The 17,911-nt window shown below is 36.5% G+C and overlaps 1 protein-coding gene across 2 annotated transcripts in view; it reads left to right on the top strand.

Moving 5' to 3' along the window:
• Positions 1-17,911, top strand: part of Efhc2 (EF-hand domain containing 2) — a 175,137-nt gene that overhangs the window by 87,247 nt on the left and 69,979 nt on the right. For both annotated transcript variants that reach the window (XM_085684528.2, XM_048461553.3), the window contains exons 8-9: positions 6,816-6,981; positions 13,900-14,042. In XM_085684528.2, coding sequence (XP_085540654.1) covers positions 6,816-6,981; positions 13,900-14,042 — 309 coding nt within the window. The remainder of the gene's footprint in view (positions 1-6,815; positions 6,982-13,899; positions 14,043-17,911) is intronic.

Here is a 17,911-nt window from a genome sequence, read left to right as displayed (position 1 = left end):
GTATTCTGGTAGAACACTTGAACTAGAAGTGTTGGATCCCATCTCTTCATTTAATTCTTGCTTACCACAATGGATGACATTCACTTGAGTTCTCTAGGGAAATCTCTTGCACCAGTTTGCTTTACATTTCCTGGTGAGGTCTAGCTAGACTTCTTATTTCTCTTTCCATAGATATCAATTCCATTCCAGGCAAGTAAGTTGAGTTGAGTGAAAAGTAGTGATTTATTATGTACATACTATGTGTAGGTCAGTGCAGTAGGCTAGAGGTGATGCAGAGTTATAGAAGAGGCTTATAGTCTAAAAGAGAGAATTTGAGACTTGTACCACATTACAAAATATTATGAGGGTCTAGAAGCAGGCAAAGGGTGTGCTATAAAATCTAATATTCAAACCTTCATTTATTAAACTCCCACTTCTACATACTTTCTAAACCTTGTCTGTACTCATGATTCACATACCTGTTTCTGCTGTAACTGACAGGATTTGCTGACCTCCCAGGATGGGGTTTGGAATTGTGATAGTGTCTAGTACTCTATGTAATCCTCCTTCAGTATCTGCAGGGAATTGATTCTAGCTCTTCCTTTATAGCTACCTCTGAGAGATGCTCAAGACTCTCACTGAAATGATATATCATTTGCAAAGAACCTATATGCATTCTCTTATATACTATTTTATGTGTGCATTCACTCACTCATTCATTCATTCAATTTGAGATAGGATCTCATCATATTTTTCAGTCTGGTGTTGAACTTGGCAATACTTCCTCCTTAGCCTCCTGTGTAACTTGGGTAACAAGCAGGTGCCTTGCTACTTTAAACCAATTTTATATTACTTGTGATACCTAATTCAATATAAATGCTATGTAAATATTTGCTATGGTTTATGGGAGAATGACAAGAAAAGAGACTATACATGATCAGTACTGATACAGCGCTTTTAAAAATCCATGATGGGCTGAATTTGGGTGTGTGTACTATGTATCTGGAGAATTAATGTGTACTTCTGTGAACTATGGCTTATTTACTTAAACATGCTCTGTGAGTGGTAAAATGAAGCTGAGCACCTGTAACTTCTTAAAAATAAGGTGCTTTAATATTTTGTTTCATTTTGACCTGTTTTTGTCTTATTGATTTTTGCTCGTTTTTCATTTTGTGGGATTTTTTTTGTGGGGGTTTTGTTTTGTTATTTTGGGAGAGAGGGCTAGAATATGAAGTTGGGTGGGTGGGGAGGTGAGGAGGATCTGTGAGGAGTTAGAGGAGGTGAAAAACATGATCAAAATATATGAAAAAATGTTTAATTCAAAAAAGCAACCCAGATTGTTTGTGTCTGGAATGAGAAGAGGCCTGCCATCCTGGTGTGGTGTCTGCACTGTGTAGTATTTTGTATATTCTGAGGGGAGGTACATAAAGCACACGAACGGATTAGAATAAAAAGGACTTCTGGTTTGCCTTCCAGGTTCATTAAGGGAATTGTTCTACCACATCTGCATGCTAGATTGATGAACATGCCTGGGTATGACAAAAGTCAACTTGGTGGCCGTACTTCCACTTTAATTTCTAAAATTGGTTCTCTTTAGTAGACACAATGGACATATTTATTTTGAGGATTATAAACAATCATCTAGGAAGTTTCTAGTGGCCCTTAAATTATTGGGGAAAAGAATTTGCCATTAGTGAGTATAGATATCTGTCCACCTTCAATGAAGATGGAAAATTTGATGATGATTCACAGAGAACCATTACATACACCTAAAGATTACTCTCATAAAAGGATGTAGTAAAAGATTACAGATTATCATAACAATTCCAAGATAGCATATGATTTCCCAAACTGAGTTCAAAATTTGGCTGTTTGTCAGCTTAATTTGAGAATGCAGTATTTACATTAGGGAAAAATGAATGCTGTAGTAGAGGAAGTTGGTCACTCATCCATTTCTTAAGTACCTTCTACAGGAAATTTTATGAGGTAGTGTGAATTTTCCAGTATGCCCCAAACCTAGCTGTTCTGGGCAAATGTATTGGTTTTAAATTCTCTCTAGTCCATTCCACTTGAATCTGTTCTTGTGTTTAATTTCTTTTAGTCCATTTTTCTTTGTTCCCTCTAGACTGTATTATATTATGTAAAAATGTACTTTGTGCCTTCAAAGTTAACATAGCCTTATATTTTTAAGCCTTATATTTATTGTTATATAAATACAAATTTAGAAAGCATTTCAGCATTTCATAGTCACACTGAATTTTTAATACTTCTTACAACATACTAAAATGTCCTATTTAACAAATGCTATTACAAAACATTTTTTGAGTTTTGATACCACACTTAATGTTACAAATGGCTATAGATTATATACATAGTGAAATCTGGAGAAGTAGATTCACATTCTCTAATAATCTTTACATTTGCTTTTTTCTGACTTTTGTGAAGTTAAATTTATATATTTCCTGTTACTTAAATTAATTATTAGTTAGTTATTTCTGGCATTTAAAAAATTAAAGAAGTGATCTTTACTTGTCTTCATTACTGGCTGTGACATGTTGGTAAAGATAGTTATAAGGATGAGAAACTTTTCCATGTACTGTAATATTTGACATAAACATTAACAAGCAATTTTAATGAACAGTATTAATGTGATAATAAGGGTGATAATTTTGTTGGTAATTCATGTGGTCTTAAAAATTGATAAGATAGAATTTTATATATTACGTTTTACTGTTACTGAAGCCTAAACCAGAACAAAGTGCCACCAGTAACTATGACCCTGGAAGAGGTTCTTTGTGTGTGTGTGTGTGTGTGTGTGTGTGTGTGTGTGTGTATGTATGTATGTACGTACGTATCTATCTATCTGTCTGTCTGTCTGTCTGTCTGCCTCTACGTCTCTGTGTGCAGGCGTGTGTGTGTTCCTGTTGGTAGATGCATGTGTCTGTATGTGGTAGCAAAAGATCAATGTTGGGTGTCTTCCTCAATGGCTCTCTACCATAATTTTGAGACATAGACTTTCACTGAACCTGGAGTTCACCAGTTCTGCTAGACTGGCTGGCTAGTAAACCCAATCTCCCCGTTGTTGATATTATAGGAAAATACTGTCATGCTTGCCTGTTTTTTACATAGATGCTGGTTATAGAACTCAGATATTCATGCTTGTGTAGCGACTTTGCCAACTGAGCCATCTTCTTAGCCTCCAGGGGCAATCTCTAATGTATTATTCAGCCTTATTACTTTAGACCTCTGTCTAATAGAGTAACATTCCAACTTATTTTAGGAAAGAAAAAAAATGGTAGACAAAGAAGAAGAGTTGGCCACAATCCAAGGAAGATGTATGACTATCTTTTCTGTTTGTGTAGAAGTATAGGATTTGATAGAATTCTGAAAGACATGTGAACCTCTAGATAAGAAACAGTCCCATAGAAAGATGAGATTCATTCATTTTAAGATTCCAAGGAGATGGTAATTTCATAGATGTCTTACACAGTTTTGTCCATTGTAATGTCTACATCAACCACTGTGGCCATCTTGCTGCTGATTGCTTCTCTGACAGGATGGAGTAGTTCGCTCCCTTATTGTTGATGTGGACAAAAATAGATTGTTGGTTTTTCCTGTAGATGAAGATTTAAAAACGTTCCAGGGGTTCTAGTTTGTCTTTCTTGGCACTAAAAAGACAAGAGACCTGAATTTTAACTATTCTTATCTAGGAATTTATGCCTTAGGTTATTTATTAATACGATTTTTTTCTCTACTTTCTACTCTCTCCTCCCATTATTTACCCTCCCTTCTGTCTGTTTTCCTCTAACAGTCTTGCTGTGTAGTCCTGATTGACGAGGTACTCACTATGTAACACAAGCTGCTCATACATTCATGGCAATCTTCCTGACTCAGCCTCCCAACACTGGGGTTTATATGCATATAGCACTATACCCAGTTTATAGGACTAATTTCTGATCATTGATTTTGGTGATTGGTAAAACCAAAGCAGTAACAATCATTCATTCTCAAGACCTTTGAGTCTTTCTATTGAGACTAAGGTTAAGATAATTTTAAAGCACCTTTCATTTTCTGTAATCAGTTCTGGCCATCTCTACACTCTCAGGAATAGAAGGAAGAGAATATGGCAGAGGACAAGTCAGTGGTTACTTGAGGAAATGAGCAGCAGAGACAGAACTGGTGTATGGTTTACCAGGTGGCCTTGATGGACTTCCCAGGTTTACTTCTTTCACTCCCCCTGTAGAGTTAGTAAGGATGATTGAGAAATAAACCTTTGAGTTCTGACTGTGTAATTTACTAATTGTTTAGTCTAGGTATTGACTACAAGAAGAGATGTATTTCCTTTGAAGCTAAGGAAGGTTTCATAATTTTCAAGGTTCTTCCTTTATATAGGGGTCCTAGTCAAAGGCCCTGGCCTAATTTTATCTTAGTAACTTGGCATTCTTTGGCTTGAATAATTTTTTTTCAAAATTACATAAGCTTCGGATTTCCTAAAGTCTGGTTATATCTGTGGGATATTAGATCACATGAGATAAACGTTGAGGTATTTCGTGCCTTTCACCAATAATGCTTCTACCAGAGATGGGATATAGAATCATTAAACTCCAGTTCTATACGCAATCTCTCTGAAGTTTGTTTGAATCTAGTCAGTCATGGATGGGCATTCAATTCATGTGTACATGTCATTTGGAATGAGAAGAATCAGTGTATTTGGAAGACATGAGTGTTTCAGTGTCTACCCAAATTTTAGTTAGAAAATACATTTGGGAAGATGCTTTGTACAAAAGGGTGTGCCTTTTTATTTGCTCAACATTTGAGTATCTGAAATAGGCAGGGTAGATGGGGTGATGAAAACCCAATGACAGTCAACTTCTCATTCATGTATTATTCAGCGGCTTTGTGAACCTATGTGAGCTACCAGGGAGATGCAATTTCAAGTTAAATCTTGATCAGAGTTTCCAGAAAGGATCTATATGATGTTCTAAAAGTCAAGGGTCCTAAAGTGGAACAGTTCTCCTGTTGTATACACTAGATGGCACTGTGGGTGCAGAGGAAAGCCCTAAATTGGTTCTTTTGTTACTTAAATCTGTTGCAAAAGTTAGGTAGTTGAGAAAACAACACCATGTTTTAAGATTTGTAGTGAAGGCTATAGAATATATTCTTAATGACTTTGCAATGAAGAATCGAAATCTTCGGTTAGTGCACTAAGATTAGCGTGTAGTGTAATCTTGTGGCCAGTGCACTCTGATTAGTAGGTAGAATTATATGGATATGCCCTTGTTGGAAGAAACTGCTCAGGTCCCAGTTTTCTAATTACATAAAGTTTTCCTGCCATTTCTATGGTGCTTGCCCTGGAACAAAGGTACCAAGCGGTGGTGTTTTTGACATAATGATGAGCAAGGATAAAGTCTACTGCAGTTCAAATTTGAAGATTTGGGCTTTTCTTTTTTTTACCAAGATGTCTCTTTAATCTCAAAATGAACATTAAGAAAGGTTGATTAGATTCTCCATAAGAACACACTAGTTGTCTCTTTTCACTGTGCCACTGAGAAATATTTTCTGGCACTTCCTTTGTCCACGTGTCTTCTGTGAGCAGTTTCTGTTAAGATGGACCAAAGCTCTTCTGGGAATTGTGCCTCAGGAAATCTCATACAAAGGCAGCTAGAAAATCTAAGAAGAGTTGAAAGCTGAAAAATGTTTTCAAATCATAATTCAAAATGGCCTCACACCCTTAGACTTTTGATCAATTAAAAAACCCACTTAACATTGGTGTGCATTTTTTCTAATGATGTGTACCAAAATCTTGATTATTTCTTCTATTAGAAGTTTGGCTATGGAGAAGAAAATATACTTTACACTTGTAGAGCTCTTTTTGTTCACAACTGAAACACCTATCAAGCTTGGGGAAGAAAGAAATACAAAGAAAGAAATCTGTTTTAATTTTATTTTGGGAAATGTTCTAGAATCTCTTTTGCCATTTGTAGTAGGTCAAACACGGTGACTTGGATAGATTGGGTCAGTATGTTGTTTGTTCTAGAAAGCACACTTGGTTCTTAAAGATGACAACACCATAAATGATTACCTAAGAGCTTCTGGAGATATTGTAACCTTGTTCCACTCTCTAATTTCTTACACATGATAAGTAAAAAACTCAACAGTATTGATCATATCATGCTCCATTTGAGAGTGTAGGCAATTAGATATCCCTAACTGTTTGGGGTTTTACTTCATTACAACTACAGTTGCAATCTTATCTTGAGCAATAACATGAGTGACCTGGAACAGTGGCTGGTGACGGGAAGAGGGTTTGTTTTATTAATAGACAGTGAAATACAGTGTCTTAGAGTTGATTGGAGGCAAGGAAGAGGGCTTAAAAAAGTGGATTCAAGGAGGAGGAACTGACCAATGGGTAAAGTTAAAAGGGAGGCAGTCAGGAGCCATTCCTATTGGGAAAGTAACTTTCATTAGTGAATGTTGTCTGAAGATAGGAGAGGGCCAAATTGCAGGTTAAAACATGAAATTGATAGGATAAATTTTCAAGTTTAAATTTTCATATTGTTGAAAAATCAAGGGAAGAGCAAAATAATATTCAGAAATGGGGATGTGAGGTTATTTGATAAAGATTTCTGCTTTTTTTCCTTTGAATCAATGACTAGTAAGTGAGCTCTGTGGTTGTTATAAACCCAGTTGAAACCTACTCTCATGTTTTGTTTGAAAGAGTTTAAAATAGTCTACAAAATCTTCATGTTCATCTTGAAATAATAACAGACCTTTCAAAACAGCCATAATCAGGGCAAAAAAATATTGACGTTTTGTTTGACTGTGTTTTGTTATAGATGATTTTACTGCCATTTCATGCAAGCCTCCTCCTCTTCCAAAAATAGAAAGGAAATATCCACCTTACAATGGCTTTGGGTCTGAAGAGGATTCTTTCCGCTCCTGCGTAGGCCTCAAGCCCACACCTCATCGGAGGAACTTCAAAAAGTTCATGGAACTAGACAGGTGCCTGGGGGGGGGACCTCAATTATAGTTCTATCTTTCCCAAAGATGTTTGGAATTTATAACCTAACCCTGTCACACAGCCCATTTGATTTTGAGCCCAGGGACAAGTTATTGTAGCTTTCCAATGAGGTTGATGAATGCATGCGGATTGACAGTCTCTCCCTTGAGAGTTTATTTTAATGTGTGATTTGGACACCTCTAAAGTCCTGTCATCCTTGGCCTGATGTCTTTCCATATCTGTCTGTCTGTCTTTCTCTTGGAATAATGCAGCAGAGAAGTCAGCTGATTTCAAGGGTGAGAGAATACCTCGCTTTAAATTTCTGGACCATACGGCCTCCATTACAGTCATAAGATATGCCATTATAGTATGAAAGTTACATGGACAGAATGTAAATATATGTGTAACTGTGTTTCAGTAGAACATTTTATGGACATTGACATTTGAATTTCATAAAACGTTTACATATCACACTATATTATTCTGATCTTTTTCTTTTCAACCATGTAAAAGTGTACATTTCGCTCAAAGACTTACAAACACAGGTGGCCAGCTGGATTTGTCTCACAGACTATGGTTTACCAACCCCTGCTCGAGAAATTTCAATGGTTTGTTAGTGTTTTGCAACATGTAATTTTTAGAAAATTCATGTTGCTCTGACTTGAGAGATTTGGTCTGAGTCCAGTAAGAATATATTGCTTATATTGCTGAATGTTAAATGGATAGATTTTCCAAAGTATCCCTAATATACACGAGGCACAATCCAATCCTGAATTGTTCATGTAGAACATGGGCACTGGTTGCGGCTACCTTTTGATTCTTCAGTATGAGCAGGCCTTGAAGAAAAAAGTCAGGGAAAAATTGTGGGAGAACCTTGCAGATGCTTGAATAGGATGTAAACTAAAAATTGTGGCTCTGTGTGAGGGAGATAATGGGTTGTGAGATGCTGGGAGAGAATAATAAAGGGAACTTGTGTTAAGACTTGAAGAAGAAAAAGCACTCTTAAGTTGGTCAGATTGAATGGGGTCCCATGCTGTTGTCAAAATTTGAAAGAAAGAACAAAGTTTAATGCTATATCTATAAAAATGCTTTAACTCCCTGTCTGTGAATAATGTGGAGTGTGGGAAGGTTTGCCTTTGCTGCGACATGATGTCATTTATCTTTCAAGAAATCATTGTTTATTTTTAAGAACCTTAGAGTTTTACTTAAATTTGAAGCTCCCATACTTGGGAGAAATAATTAATTAATTCCTGTGCTTCTGGGTGGATGAGAAAGAAATGTTGGTGTGGGGCCTAGCAATCTCTTTGCACAGGCACCCTGGGGGATCCTGAGGCATACCAGTGTCTGGGAATCAACTGCATTTTACATGTAAGAAGGACATCAGCATTGCCGTGTTATTTTGTTGGCATTAGGCTAGCTTTCAGGGTATACTTGGATGGCCTTTTTATCAGTAACTACTGTTTGTAAGGACTTCCACCTGGAGGGTATGTACTAGAAGAATGTCCTTATGGTAAATGATGAGGAACATTTCCTCATAACTAAGTAATATGAAATATTATTCCGGACGTTGCTCTGAAACCCAGGAAAATTAGTTCTTTGTGAATAGTTGACTTAGTTTCTCTGTCTGCCATGTAAATTGGCCTCAGGACCCTAACTACAGATGGAATTGTACATGTAACTTGTACTCTTGGGTTGAACGATGGGGATGTAGGCACACATGTCTCTAATTTAATTTCCTTTTGTTCACTGCTTGTTTTGTGTCAGGAATATACTTCCCTGTAGCTCCTCCTACACAGTGACCTTGTTTCCATGGTAACTGGCACAAACTGGCTGCACAGGACTGCAGTGCTTTGTTCTCTTTGTATCCACAATACTCTGCTGATCATACTTCTAATAATCATAGCACTAGTGATAGCAAGCAGTTAGTAGTTTGCTTTGGATTAGCTACTTTATAGAATCTGATTTCATCAAATCCTTAAAACAGTCCTAGAAGAAAACAGATTATATTCTTGCACCTACTTTTCAAATGAGGAAATCAAGACACTAAGAAGCTTTGCAACTTGTCCAAACTCACAGCTAATTTTTAGTTGAACTAGGAAGTGAATCCAGGAAAATTTCACTTCTGGAGTTTACTTTTTTGCCATAGAATCTATACTTATCACATGACTTGGGGATTACTCACATATGTAATTTCTGCACTCCCCCAGGCTGAGAGTTCCTTGATGTAAGAGACTAATTTTATTGTTTACACGAGAGTTAGAAGAATGCTGGCAAATGTTTCATCCAATAAAAAATGGGTGTATGAATAAGTACAGTGGTAGACAAAATGTTTGCTTATCCTGTTCTTTTAAAAATATGTCTATTGTATAAGTGTTTTGTCTGTATGTATGTATGATCACCACATTCATGATTGGTGTTTCTGGAAGTCAGAAGAGGCCATCAGATATGAAACTGAAGTTATGGGTAGTTTTGAACTGCCATGTGGGTGCTGGGAACTGAACCTGGGTCCTCTTCATAAACAACAAGAGCCCTTACTTGCTTAGCTATCTATCTCTCCAGCCAGCCCCACTAATCCAGGTTTTAATGATGGATCAAAGTAGAAGGACCAGATAGCTTCCTAATGGAAAAGTTATTTCGTACTACTATTCTGATCATATAGATTCCAAAAAGTCATGTTTTTTAATTTTATTATTAATTTTTCACTGGTTTCAGGTCTTGTTCATCTTTTGTTTCCACCAACAGCCCCTTTAATGTTTCCTATCATTACGTGGAAAAAAGGTCTTCACATGCTTTCCAATGTGAAGACTTATATATCTCTAGAGCAGTGGTTCTCAATCTGTAGGACAAATCCTTTGGGGTTATACGACCCTTTCATAGGGGTCACCTAAGACCATCAGAAAACACAGATATTTACATTACCTTTAATAACAGGAGTAAAATTACAGTTATAAAGTAACAATAAAACTAATTTTATGGTTGGGGTCACCATAACATGAGGAACTGTAGTAAAGGGTGACCATATTTGGAAGGTTGAGAAGCACTGCTCTAGAGGTTTTATTCTTGTTTGCTTTTGATCTTTCGAAAAATTCTTAGGTATAGGTGAACTTGGGGTGGGGGTGGGGATCAACAAATATGTCCCAAGGACCTGCTGTGTGACTAGCATTTACTTAAGTATTTGTGATAGATCAGTGAACAAAGTAGCCATGCAAGTACACCTTCCCTTATCAAACTTCATTCTAGTTGAGGGAAATATGCACGAAAGACACCCAAGTACATCAAATAGTATATAGAATGTGTTAAGCACCACATTAAAAAGAAAAAGCATTACTTTTCCACACAAAGGATCTAGGAGTACATAAATGATGAATATCCCGAGTTGAAATTTTCAATGGTGCTCTGATAGATCTCTCTGAGGCAAAGGGACATAGTACATAGTCCAAGCAGAAGGAAGTGTCAGTATAAATGCTCTGAACAATGCATATGACTGGAGTGTGTAGAAACTCTCAGAGACCAATGTGGATGGAGAAGATAAGGGAAGCGCAAGATGTATCTCACGAACATAAGTTAAAAGATGTAACAAAATGTGAGGTCACATAAGGTTTTGCCGGCAATCATGGGGACTCTTGATATTTAGAAAGATAAGGAAGAAGCATTGGGAGATTTGACCAGAGAAATTACTTAATTAGGCTGGCCTATTGGAAGAATATCTCCTGTTCAGTGTTAAGAACGGATTATATGAAAATGATAGTAGATTTATGACAACCTATGAGATTACTTCAATAGTCCAATAAAAAAGTTATCATATCTGGATGGATACTGTTGGAGGGATGAAATGAAATGGCAGGTTCTGAATATATTTTGAATGTAGCGCTAACAAGATTTCCTGATGGATTAGATATGAGGTGTAAGAAAAACCAAAAAAAAAAGTGAAGAGTTATAAATGTCTCAAGATTTAGACTCAAATAATTGGAATGGTGCCGTAGGTAGAATGGGTTTGGGGACAAGAACCCAAGTTCAGTTTTAGAACAAGTTGAGATGACAATTAGGTATCAAGTGAAGATGGGTGTGGTCTGTATTGAGGGTATTCAGGAGACAGATCTAAACTGGAGATGTAAATTTGGAAATCATCAGCGTATATTTAACATTTCAGTTAACAATGCCAAATTATACTAAAGTTTCAGACTGTAAGATCACCAAGGATGAACAGATGTCAAGAAGTACATGAATAAACCTTGGGACATCCCAAATTAAGAGTTTGGATAAAAGTGAAGGAACCACGAAGAAGGATGGCATGGGGGCAAACAAGAAGACAGGAATGACAAAGAGCTAATAAATGCATAGTGCTTTGAACTAAGTGAATCAAGAGTGTCATGGAAGAAGTTGCTGATTAGTAAAATTAGATGCGAAAAAGGACTAAGATTGGGATGCGGCATTTTGGAGATGATTGTTAGTTTTTGTAAGATCAGTTTATGTAACAGAACCCTTTACTAATAGAAATGGATTTAAATGAAAGGAGAAGGGGCAGAGAATATGACTTACTGGCATATTTCAGGCCTTTGGTGCCATTCCCAGCATGGGAAAGACAGAGGAAAGGGATGGTAGGGGAGAATTCAATGCAGTGAAGATAAGTAACATTGGGATCTATGTCGAAAACATTAAGACATGCATCCTAGATCCAGGAATGTATAATTTGTTTTGGGACAATGGGAATAAACACATTTTAAGAAAACCAACCAAGAGTACAGGACTGTATAGTGTTAAATTGTTAAATATGATATCATGGTTGATACAAGAGATTTGAGTAGTTAATCACCCGTAAGGGTGAAGATTGTGAACAGAAGTCAGGCATTTGAAAATTGATTTAGATGAAGGAAATATTTGAATACACTTTCCTACAATTTTCCCTGGGGACCATCTTGTAGTTTACTGCAAATATAAGCTCACTTGTGAGCCCATATCTCTGGTGATTAGATTATGGATTCTGCATATGCAATAAGTTTTCTGGGTGATTTTTATGTACATCAAACTTCATGAATGGCTCAATTTTATTGAGTAGGTTTATATTACCAATTGATGAGATATCCAGGATATTACAATTAAGGGGAAATGAATGCTATATTCAAATATTCTCAGTAAATATATGCACTTATAAACTTAAGTTGTAAGAAGTTATATTTAAAATAGTATTCATTTGGACTTAGATTAGACCTAATTCCATTGTTTATTGATATTTTAGGCATCTGTAACTTTATGAGTCTTTCATAAGAGGGGACTCTTGAATATTTACCTGTGAGTTCAATTAACTACCAGAGAAGGTAATTCACAGAGTATAGCTGGCCCAAAGAGCCTATAAGGTCCATCTGAAGCCTTGAAATTAGGCACTTAGGAAAATCCAAATTGTGAGCCCACTGGTGGTTTTGTCCAGACTATCCTGGGATGAGATCTCCAAACTGTTGTGCTCTAGCTCATATGAGGCCTCAAATTGGCAATCTTGCCACTCACTGTGTTTTCCCAGCCCACCTTCCTATACAATTCAAGAAAGGGGTGAAGAAGAGCACTTTATGTCTCTGCAAATTAGAAATACTTTGTTGTGGTTTGTATTACTGTAACACAGTGAAAGGATTTCAGGACAGGAGAATCTGCAAGTTATAGGGAAGTGATGAAGGGCATGGTTGATTGTAGCGGACACTTTCAAAGGTAATGGTTTTGATATCACAGACCTCCCAAGGCCTTACTATTCGTTGGAGGGCTGACTTTACTGGCTAATAACTGCAGCTATGCCTTTACTAAGAGATCATGAGTTACTTAGTTCACTGCTCAGGCAACCAACTTTGGAAACTATTTCTTTTATTTTTAAGATAGAGTCTCACTGTGTAGCCCAGGCTAGCTTTAGACTCATAAATTCAGCCTCCCCAGTACTGGGTCTACAGGTGTGTGTTACCATTGCTTACCTGAGAAAAATTTTAAATTTTATTTGATTCCATCTCTAACCCCCTGTTCATTCATATAGTTCTAAGTATTTCTTCTAATCATTATGGGTATAACTTTCTGCAAATACTTATTGTAATACATTATAATATAAAAAAAGTGTCATAGCAGATAATGGTTAAAATAAGACAGCACTTTCTCATGAAAACAGGCATATATTGGCTACATACAATGCAAATAATAAGTGCATTAAAATGGAGACATGGACATGATGTTTATGAAGGGGAAAAGTTAATGTTTTCCTTGAAAGTAGTTAAGAATGATCTTGGAGAGATGGGAGTGATAGAGAGGGCAGAAAAATCCTGGATTTGAGACAAATGCCTCAGGAGCCCAGTAGCGTATGTCATCTGGATTGACTCTGGCCATTGTGCTAAGTGTTTATGCCTCTACCTAGCAGAATTACTGTGATTGTTGACCAACTTTATGACCAAAGGACAACTGATTAATTCACCTGCTTTCAGCAGGTGTTTATGGATTTTTTTGATTGTGTACAACAAGTTCATGAGGGTTCATGTCTTTGTCTGTGCACATGGTGGACAGAAGGGCAGAGATCAACCTTAGTACTTTCCTGGAGTCACCTAGCTTGTTTTTTAAGATAGGGTCTCTCATTGGTCGAAGCATTCGACTCAGTTGGCTGACCAGTGTGCTCCAAAGACCTGCCCATCTCTTCATTCTAATGCTGGGATCTCAAGCATGTGCCACCAGGCCTGGTTTTCAGTATATTTCCCAGAATATGAAGAACAGGAAAGATTTTAATCTATTGAGAAAATTTCTCCAGTGTTTAGATTTAGAACCTTAGAAAGAAGATGTTTAGACTGTTTAGAAAAGCATAAATTTCTTTCTTAAAGCCATGACTCACTTTTTACAATACATATATAATGTTTAGGGTATTGCTTGTACAATGCTCTAACTCTCATTTCTCTTCTATTTAGCTATGGAAACATAAGTAACACGCTCCGGTATTTTGCAAAACTAGTCACAGACAAATGTGCTGATTTGGACAGGATGTTTGTTATTGCGTTTTATCTCAGTGATGACACAGTTTCAGTATTTGAACCTATAGAGAGGAATTCCGGTAAGAGACATATGTTACTCAGCATTTTCTTCACACCATTAACCACCTTTCCCTTTCGAAATGAGGGAGTATAATCTGATTTGATAACCTAGAAGATCTGTGATGGTAATTTTATAACCAATAAATTTCTTCTTACAGCAATGTCTTAAAGATGAACCCAATATATAAAATGATAAACAAAGAACAGCTGATATCAGTTACCCAAGGGAAATCCCCTTTGCCGCTATCATTTCTTTTTCTGAGGCATTCCTATGGAAGGAACTTCAGGGCTTCAAAGTCATGGTTTGACTACCATCAATCACACTCCCAGTCAGAAAGCCAAGAGAGTGTTCCATTATCCCACTTACAAAAATCTTTGCCTGATTAAGAAAATAATACAAGATATACAAATTTAATCTTCAGAATTCATTTTTCTGTGTTACTTCTGTTTGTTCTGGCTATTGCCAAAGGTCCTGTCCCCAGGCCTGTAGAATGTTCCCCAGTATGTTGATCTCATGGCTATTGCTAAGGACAGTCATTGATTAACAAATTTGGAAATGTTCTTTGTTTCAACATGTTTACAACTTTTATCTGTGCTGAAGACATATGTTTGAGAAGAATAACCAGCTTAACTAACTCTTTGGGAAAAAAATAAGTAAAAACTTTGGTTTGTACCATTTGCCAATTTACATGTTGTGAATATCCTGATCAAGACCAGTTTCAAGAAACCAATAAGGGTTTTTTTAAAAAAAAAATGATATGCAAAAGTCTGAAAATGTAACAGTCAAGTCATATACTTGAACTTCTTTAGCCACTTAGTATGCTGATGAATAATGGATAATTTGTACAACTAATTCAGGCTTTCAGTGTAATTTGAGTAATAGAAAATCTTAAAATATGAAACTAAACAAGGATGAGCATATGCCATGTTCTGAATGTTCACAAATATCAATTCTGTACACTTAAAAAAAGTAATTATTGTAAATGGAGATTGCTCTTTCATTTCCTGGCTGTTCAAACCCAAATAATAACACAGAAACTGTATTAATTACACACTGTTTGGCCAATAGTTTAGGCATATTTCTAGCTTACTCTTACATTTTAAATTAACCCTTTTCTATTAATCTGTGTTTTATCACGAGGCTGTGGCTTACCATACATTGCATCCCCTGACTCTACCTACTTTTCTATATATCTCTGTTTGGATTTCCCGCCTGGCTTTACTCTACTAAACCATTGGCTGAGTCAGCTTCTTTAATAATCAATGGTAATAAAACATATTATAGTATACACAGGGGAATCCTACATTATCTCCCCTTTCTGTCTAAATAAATAGGAAAGTTTTAACTTTAACATAGTAAAATTACATATAACAAAACAAGTATCAAGCAAGAATTACAGTTATCATATTTATATCCACTTTATCTTTTATTATAATTAAAGAAAAGAATAGTTATAACTATCTGTCTTCAACTTTATCAAAAACTTCCAGAAGGATATATTACCTAGGAAAACAAGAAATGCATTATAAGCAGCTTCCAAAACACTAGAATTAACAGAGACATCTTGCTACCTGGAAAGTCACCCAAAGTTCTTCTGTAATGTGGGGACATCTATCTTCAGCCTGTAGGTCCATAATATCTGGCAGACTTTTCCATGAATCAGGAAATTTGAAGATCTGTTTTGCTTTGTAATGGCGAAGGTCATAAGATGTTTTCTTCTGTGTCCTACAAAATGTCTGGCAGCTCTTTCATGAATCAGAAACCCTAAAGGACTGTCTCACCTGTAGGCAAGTAATTTTTCTGTGGATCCTACATGTTCAGTTTATACAGCATGCCATCAAGCAGTCCAAGAATTACAATTTCTTGCCCAAATGACTAACAAACTTCTTAAGGAGCCTCTTTGATGATGCCCATCTTCCTCTTGAAGTAGTTTCTTGCTGCCAGGAGGAGATGAGTCAGTCTCATTGTCATGAAAAGTCCTAAGTTTTTAAAACATGTTAAATGCCATATTCTGTTAGACTTTAAAAGGCTTGAAGAATACTTAACTGAAATACATCTCTGTACATCTAGAAAACCTAACTAACATGACCACATGCTTGACTATTATAGATGACTGTCTATTAACCTATATTTCTTATTATACATTACATTTTTAAATGAGCCACACAAGCACAATACCTTAATCAGAGCAAAAATATACATATAACAAAAGTGACCTCAAATATGTATCAATAAGCTAAGATACATACCAATACAAGGTATTCATCTCTATAGCATATTCCCTATAAATGTAAACAAATATTCATAAACAATCATTTAGGGAATTTGGGCATTGTTCTCTAGACTACTTCCTGCTGATTGGGGGTGCTGTATAAGGTCTTTCATGGGATATCCTATGTGGTAGGTCTATCTCAGCCAGCAGTCCTGAAGCTGTCATGGATGTTGGGCCATCTGGGCCATTGCTTCAGGGGGTCTTATTTAATCAAACCATATTAGCCACTTGGGAATCCACAGCTTTCTATCCTCTGAGGAAACAAAAGCATAACCTCTTTTCCAAAGCAACATACCCTTAGACCCAAACACTGAAGTCAAGATACCTTTAAAACATATATGTTGGTTTAGCTTGGTAGCCTGTACAATGAAATGTCTCTCTGTACTTAGCTCATTTACAGTCAAAAAATTCAAAGGAAACACAATAATTTACATAATTCAGACTCTCTATGCATTTTCCATCTTTATGTGGCTTATTTTTCTTTTTTACTCCATTACTTTTTAATATTTATTTACATCTTTAATATTATCTTTACACCTTTAATCTACGACTTACTCTGTCTCTTTAAATACTTTGTTTTATTTTTAGAAACTATTTATTTCTTTTCATAACTGTCTATACCTTTTTCTTCTCTGTCCCAAACCTATGTACATTTTTAGAACACATTGTGACCCATTCAGAGTTTTTTTTTCATCTGAATCTATCTTTATTGTGTATCTGTAATCACTTTCTGACCAGGAGCACCTTTTTAAAAAAATGCTGAGCAGACATGGCTAGGACTAAGACTGCTTTGCCTTTTGACTCTGCCCATTCCAACATGGCAGAGGTATGTTTACTGCCAGCTCTACAAGCCATGCTCTCTACCCCAGTTCCAGCAGATCCACTTCACCATCAGTCAACCTTTAGCACTCTGCTCACAAACCCCATTCAAATGCTTCATAGCAGAGCCTCCCAACAAAGACAGAGCCTTTCATGCCGGCATGAATGAGGAAAGCCTCCCATAAAGAAGGCATGCAGTCTTATTTGCCAATGCTAAGTCAGGAACACCTCTCTTAAAGGAAACTCAGAACCCCTGATTGCCACTAGCGAACAGAATCCATCTGAACAAAAAAATTGCAGTTATGAAGAAGCTGTACTAAACTCTGTTGTTTTGTGTCTAGAATTTCTCCCCAAGCTCTCTCAGGGTTTATGTGGATATAGTTGCCACACATTAGGCACCATTTTGTGAATGGAGACTGCTTGTTTGTATGCCACTCACCCAGATCTGAATGATAACACAGAAACTATATTAATTACAATATTGTCTGGACAATAGCTTAGGCATATTTCTAGCTAACTCTTACATCTTAAATTAACCCATTTTATTAATCTGTCTATTATCTTGAGTGGCCTACCAGTAAAAGTTCCAGGGCATCTGTCTCCTTGGGCATCTACATGGCATCTTCCTGGTTCTGCCTACTTTCTCTCTATGTCTCTGTTCAGATTTTCTGCCTAGCTGTACTCTACTAAGCCATTGGCTGAAACAACTTCTTTAATAACCAATGGTAATAAAACATATTCATAGCATACAGAGCAGAAGCCCACATAAAATTATGGGGCCAAGCAAATTGCATTTG

This window comes from Myodes glareolus, chromosome X (genome assembly GCF_982192425.1).
Source record: "Myodes glareolus chromosome X, mMyoGla1.1, whole genome shotgun sequence".
NCBI lineage: Eukaryota > Metazoa > Chordata > Mammalia > Rodentia > Cricetidae > Myodes > Myodes glareolus.
Note: the sequence above shows the minus strand (reverse complement) of the source record. Positions and strands in the feature narration are given on the sequence as shown.